This window comes from Neltuma alba, unplaced genomic scaffold (genome assembly GCF_004799145.2).
Source record: "Neltuma alba isolate B1F8T4 unplaced genomic scaffold, ASM479914v2 tig00010278_pilon, whole genome shotgun sequence".
Classification (NCBI taxonomy): Eukaryota; Viridiplantae; Streptophyta; class Magnoliopsida; order Fabales; family Fabaceae; genus Neltuma; species Neltuma alba.
Genome location: NW_021635202.1, coordinates 663,900 through 669,733, shown reverse-complemented (window position 1 = coordinate 669,733; position 5,834 = coordinate 663,900). Strand labels below are relative to the sequence as shown.

At 33.0% G+C, this 5,834-nt stretch overlaps 1 protein-coding gene across 1 annotated transcript; it reads right to left on the bottom strand.

Annotated features, from left to right (window-relative positions):
• Positions 1-685: 685 nt before the first annotated feature.
• On the bottom strand, positions 686-3,673 carry LOC114755485 (bifunctional 3-dehydroquinate dehydratase/shikimate dehydrogenase, chloroplastic-like). Its single transcript, XM_028944362.1, has 11 exons — positions 3,444-3,673; positions 3,228-3,333; positions 2,918-3,136; positions 2,479-2,828; positions 2,234-2,297; positions 2,058-2,163; positions 1,794-1,937; positions 1,604-1,648; positions 1,436-1,539; positions 844-1,006; positions 686-737 (listed from the first exon to the last, which is right to left on the bottom strand). Exons 1-11 carry the CDS (start codon positions 3,671-3,673, stop codon positions 694-696), a joined length of 1,575 nt encoding a protein of 524 aa, XP_028800195.1. The 3' UTR covers positions 686-693.
• Positions 3,674-5,834: the final 2,161 nt, after the last annotated feature.

The following is a 5,834-nucleotide window of genomic DNA, read 5'->3' as shown; positions in this document are numbered from 1 at the left end:
AGCTCTTATGCAGTACGGCAATGACAAAAAGCATAATCTCTTTGTGTTTCTAATAAAGAGGGTATTATAGTCATTTTGTCATGTAACCTAATTAAGGTTTTGACAAATTCAATAACCCAAATGAAAATTTGAATTATTTAAATGTATTTTTAAGGGATTTTTCCTTTATTTATTAAGGTATATTGTCTAAGTGATGTTACCTCATATCATATCTACTAATTTATTATTTTTAAACATGAAAATAGCACTTGACCATTTACTCAATTTTTAAATTAGTTTGGAGAAAAAATAAATATAATAATTTAAATTAGTTTATTTAACTTATTTAATGTCTCCAAATTAGTCAATTAAGTCTTATATTAATTTTCTTAGAGTGAATTAGAGTTCCCTAAACTATCTAACTTGTTAACAAATAAATTAGATCCATTAAGTCTTCTCTTTTAATTTTGATACCGTTAACAAAACTTGAAGGCAGCTAGCTAGACACAGAAAATAACATTTCTAACATTTCAACTGAAAAAGACCAAAAATCAAAGGTCTTGTTGGCCAAATCACATACGAAGATGAAACTTCACAAGCTTACAACATTAATTATTTTTGTTGCACATATATACGCACCAACATTAATTATGAAGATGACATAACTTCACAAGCTTCCAATATTGAGTTGACATGCGGGAAACCTGTCGACCATCATGCATGTTTCTCCATCAGCTGTCTAAACAATTCTTTGGGTGCTGAAAAATTAATTATGATGAAATTAGCATACATGAGTTATCATTAATTAATTAATTTAGCAGACTATAAAGTAATAATTAAATCATGATGTTAATTACATATTACCCGGCAAACCAGTGAAGTTTTTGTATTGTTCGAAGCCTTGGCGGATCAACATCTCTGTACCATACACAATAGCAGCGCCTGTTTCCTTTGCCTCTTGCAATAGTCTGGTGTCCTTTGGCATGTAGATCGCATCAAACACCAGGGAATAATGCCTTAATGCATGCTGCAAGTTTCAATGCATTTATTTAATTAATTAATGAGTGTTAGATTTTGAAATATTTGATGAAAGATATAAATATTAGTTTATGCAATTAATTGTCATATGAGTTTCAATTACAGATGTGGCATTTAAATTTTATAAGTCACTCCTAATTAGCAATTAAGATAGCAATGGTACAAAACCAATATTTGCAACTTTTCTTTTGGAATGAGTTTTGGTGCTAAAAGGATTGATGAGTACTCATAACTCGTCACCACTTTGCACTTTTTAGCAATGGAACAGACCAATATTTACAACTCTCATGGTAGCAATGAGTACCATGCTACTCATAATTGTGACGAGTAATGAAACCAATTCCTTCTTGTTACAGCATAAATTTTGGGGAATTGTCATAAATAATTGAATTTTGCACATTAATGCACACAAACAAACCTTTGGAATAGGAGTCTCATCAACTTTAGGCTTCATCCCCACGGAAGTTGCATTTGCTAGGACCATTCCTTCTTCAGGATGAAACTCTCCCAGTTCACTCAATGGTATTGCTTGTTGTGAAACAATGCAATGTGTGTCGGATTTGTTGTTCCTCCTTTGCTGCCGCCAACATTGCTTTTCCTCCAACTTTTGCTGCTAAATCTGCAGCTCGTTCTGGAATGTGTGCCCACAAGTATGCATATTCATCAGTATCTAAATACGTGTTGATTCATACGGAGTAATTGCCTTTTGAGAGGCCTTGCTCATGCACTCGTCTAATTAATAACGAAATTACGATGTGATAAGTTTAGCATTTTACCAAATGTGGGGTTAGAAACTACAACTCTTGCTCCCTTCTGTGCAGCGCCATAGGCCAGCGACTTGCCAGCTCCACCGGCACCCATTACGACAAATAGCCTACCCGCCAAGGGCGATTCACCGCCTGGTGTTACACCATACGATTCTGTAAAGGAGGATGAACTAATCTCATAAACCATGATTACTTAATTCTGCAGTATTCTCCAAACTTTAAACAATGTGTATATATATATATGCTCCAACAACAAGTCACTTAGAAATCAACCTCTTAATCCATCCTCAATAGCAGTGATGGCACCGATGTAATCTGTATTGAAAGCTATCAATTTCCCATCTGGTCTCCTTACAATGTTATTGATAGCTCCTATCTTCTACAAAATTTGTATATATGAATCAAATACGATTTAAGTAATCTTCTGATAAATAAATAAATAAAGGTACCTTGGCAATAGGATCAATCTCATCCATGCATTTAAGTGCAGCCTCCTTATGCGGAATCGTACAACTGCATTTTTCATCACAACATAAGTTGCAACACCTTAGGTACTTCCATATAAAACTAATAGCAATCTTTAATGGGATTCCTTTGGTTGAATCTGAATCTAACATCAGCATTTAATTAGCTTAGTTATATTTTTGCATAGTCATCACTATATTCTTTAGCATTAAGAATATTTATTAAGTACCTGCATCCAGAAGCAAAATCAAGAGACGAGTATGTATTAAAAAATTTCTCTACATCATCCACCAAAAAGTGCATATAAACTGCATTAAGCTTAACAGACTTGAATGCTGCATTGAACAAAAGAGGACTTTTGCTGTAACCTACTGGCTTTCCTATGATTCCATATACTTTAGTGTCAGGCCTTATAAGCCTAAAATTGTACAGCTCTAACAAGTCTTTGGCTGTAGGTTGTCCTAGAGCTGAGATTGCATCTATCTCAAGCGCTGCATAAGTGAGATAGCCACCGAACTTGGGGCTGAGGAGCCGTGAAATCAAACCCCTTTCCCCCAAAACAATTCCTATTACTGGGATCTGCAAAATTTTCCAACTTCCACATCAGAAAATTCTCAAGGAAACTACTACATATTCATATTTATATGTGTGTGTAATGGATAACTTACATGAGAATGTACAGTGATCTGAAAAATTTGAGCACAATCTGTAATGTCCAATGCGGTGGTCACAATCTTGGCAATGTCAGCCCCAGTAGATTGGATACTTGCAACTAGATTTCCAATGGTTTCATATGATGGAGTATCGTGGAAGTTGTGTGAAGAAACTATCACCTTGAAATTGTCTGGTTTCTTTCCATTGATAGAACTGATAAAGTCATGAGCAACCTATGACATAAAATGTTGATAATCAAATTGTAAATATCCTTATTTACATAACTTGAAATACTCTTTTTTTGTTTTTAATTTTTAGGGCAACCTGAAGCTCAACATCAATATAATCAGCTCCAAATTCCATGGCCAGACGAAGGGCATTCTGCCTCTTGGTTTCATCGCCTTCATATTGACCACCCTCCCAAATAGGTCTGAAAATTTTCATAACCAATCATTTGATTTTTCTATGCTTCGATATGAATTTAAAACCTCAATAGGAATTAATTATTAGCAAATCTGAGAGTAAGTACTATGAATGTACCTGTAAGTGACAAGAGTGGGCAAAGGACTTTGTTTTATGAGTGTTTGAAGATCTGATAATGGGTCGGAGCTTCCCAAACAATCAAGACGGATCTCAACAATATCAGAACCAATTTCCTTGGCCCTTCGCATATCAACAAACATTTGATCTACTGTGGTTCCCACAAGTGGAATGCACAGAAGTGTTGGGCTGCTCACAACTGCTCCACTTCTGCTCTGTAACTTTGACATCTCCAACTAATAATTTTGTGACAGTCATTTCCAGAAACACAGCAAAAAGATTAGATTTAACGTCATAGCCAACTAGTTGAGCCCGCCAAACACTCAAAGCAAGAAAGTAATAGGTTTAGGTTGAGAAAGCAGATTAAGAAAAGCCATGATTTTACTATTTGGAGCCGTTGAAAAATACTACCTTTGGAATATAAGACCTTGTTTGACTTTTATTTTGATCTTAAATATAAGATCTCAGTCTACTTTATCTCTCATATTTATACATTTTTTTCTAAAGTAGTCTTTTTAATAATAGTAATTCAAGTTAATACACTTGATTAGCAAGGATGTTTTAGGAAAGACAACACATATTTATTACAAATAACTAACTTAACTTATTTTCTTAATCTCCTTAAATTAGTCAACTAGTTCTTATAATTAAGACCGAAAGTGATAACATATATATATATATATATATCTGTTGATGACATTCAGAAGAAGAACAAGAGAAATCAAAGAGGGGAAAGTTTTGTTGAGAGGGGATGAAAAAGAGATTACAATAGGGCTTGCCAAGACCAGAATGGAAGTTAAGTTGCCCTTGCTTGGCAACTTTTATTAGTATAAGAAATATATAGAAGAGAGTCTAAGTAGTAGAAAGTAAGGTGCGCTAAAGAGTATGCAAGAACGGGTCCATTTAAAATAGCTTATAAGTAACTTTTCAATCGTGATTTACAGAATACGAGGTAAATATGTGAAAGTAGTTTTGTCTTGGTTTGCGTGAAACGTGCTCATAAGTGATTTCAATTGTAATAGCTAACAAAGCCAAACATCTGCTACCTTTTCATGTCCATCAAATTACTTGTGTACATGTGCTATAAACCCACTTTCTGCTTTAATATGACCATTTTTCTTCTAAATTTATGTTTCTGTAACTAGCTTCAATAAATTTAAGCTTTACAACTCCTCTTCGTAGTCACAATTATCAGCTTTTCTTTCTTTTAAAAAATTACATATTTTATCCGATGGGATATTAATAACATTATGAGCAATAAAAGAAATTATGGAAAAGTTAAAAAGGCATATTTTATATTTTAAAATATAAGGTTATGGATATAATAAAATTATTAATTAATAATTATTTGAGTTTTTTTATTTTTACAAACTCTTGCAAATAGAAGATTTTTCAGTAATTTTTTCTAACAATTGTTTAATAAAAAATTTTCTCTTATAGTTCCTTTTTATATAACACCTATTTAAGGGGGAAAAAAGAAGATGAAAATCCATGAAAATCATACACAGTTTCCAAATGAAGTTAATTGTATAAAAAAAAAAGGAAGGAAAGGGAGGGAAAAAAAAAGAAGGGTAAACACTATTCCAAATCAATAACATATTTGGATGGGACAATACTTACATGAAGTTTCTTATATCCATTACTTCAAGTTCTCCAATGTTACATGACCATGTGTCCTATTTTTGTATTAGTACTTAATAGCAAACAATGGATATAAGAGACTTGACTTAAGTTTTTTCCATTCAGATGTGACTCAATTAATACTAAAAATCATATAATTATTAAGGAAAAATACAACGGTAAATGCAGGAGGGAAGTAAAATGAAAAATCAGTGTACAAGGACAATAATAACCCTTAAACTATATATAGATCTATATATGTATAAATTACTGGACTGTAAAGGATTCCAATGGTACTCTTTTAACATAACTGTAATTTCTAAAAATGTTTTGTACTTTCATGATACTTTTTCATTTTTTTGTATACTGATAAATAATTTTCATTTGATAAATTATCTATGAATTTCCTTGTTCTCTTTTGTGAACATAAAACGACATGCCGTTTAGCATATTTAGCATTACCCCGTATCAAAAGGCATGAACTGGTGGCAATTCTTTTTAGGGGGTGTTTGGATAGAAACCAAACCATGGTTTCAGAAGTGCTTTTACGGATTACGAAGTAAATATGTGGAGGAGGTTACTTCGTTTTGCGGAAAAGTGCTTTTGAAACCGCAGTTTTGAGAATGTCACACACTCCCTTAAAGACAAACAAAGTTGAAGTGACGGCAATGAGGAAGTACGATGAAGTTGGGAATGAGACCAAGAAGCTTCAACCAGACAATAAGAGAAGCGAAAATTTGGACAGAAATTTTTATCCAATAATTCTCCATA

Bases quoted from the DNA above. Each gene is read 5' to 3' on its own strand.
- LOC114755485 (XM_028944362.1), bottom strand. From the start codon at position 3,673: ATGTCAAAGTTACAGAGCAGAAGTGGAGCAGTTGTGAGCAGCCCAACA. The intron at 1,649-1,793 runs GTAAAATGCTAA...CACACATTCCAG, and splicing joins AGTTTCTAACCCCACATTTG to AACGAGCTGCAGATTTAGCA. The intron at 1,540-1,603 runs TGGCGGCAGCAA...AACAAGCAATAC, and splicing joins AGTTGGAGGAAAAGCAATGT to CATTGAGTGAACTGGGAGAG.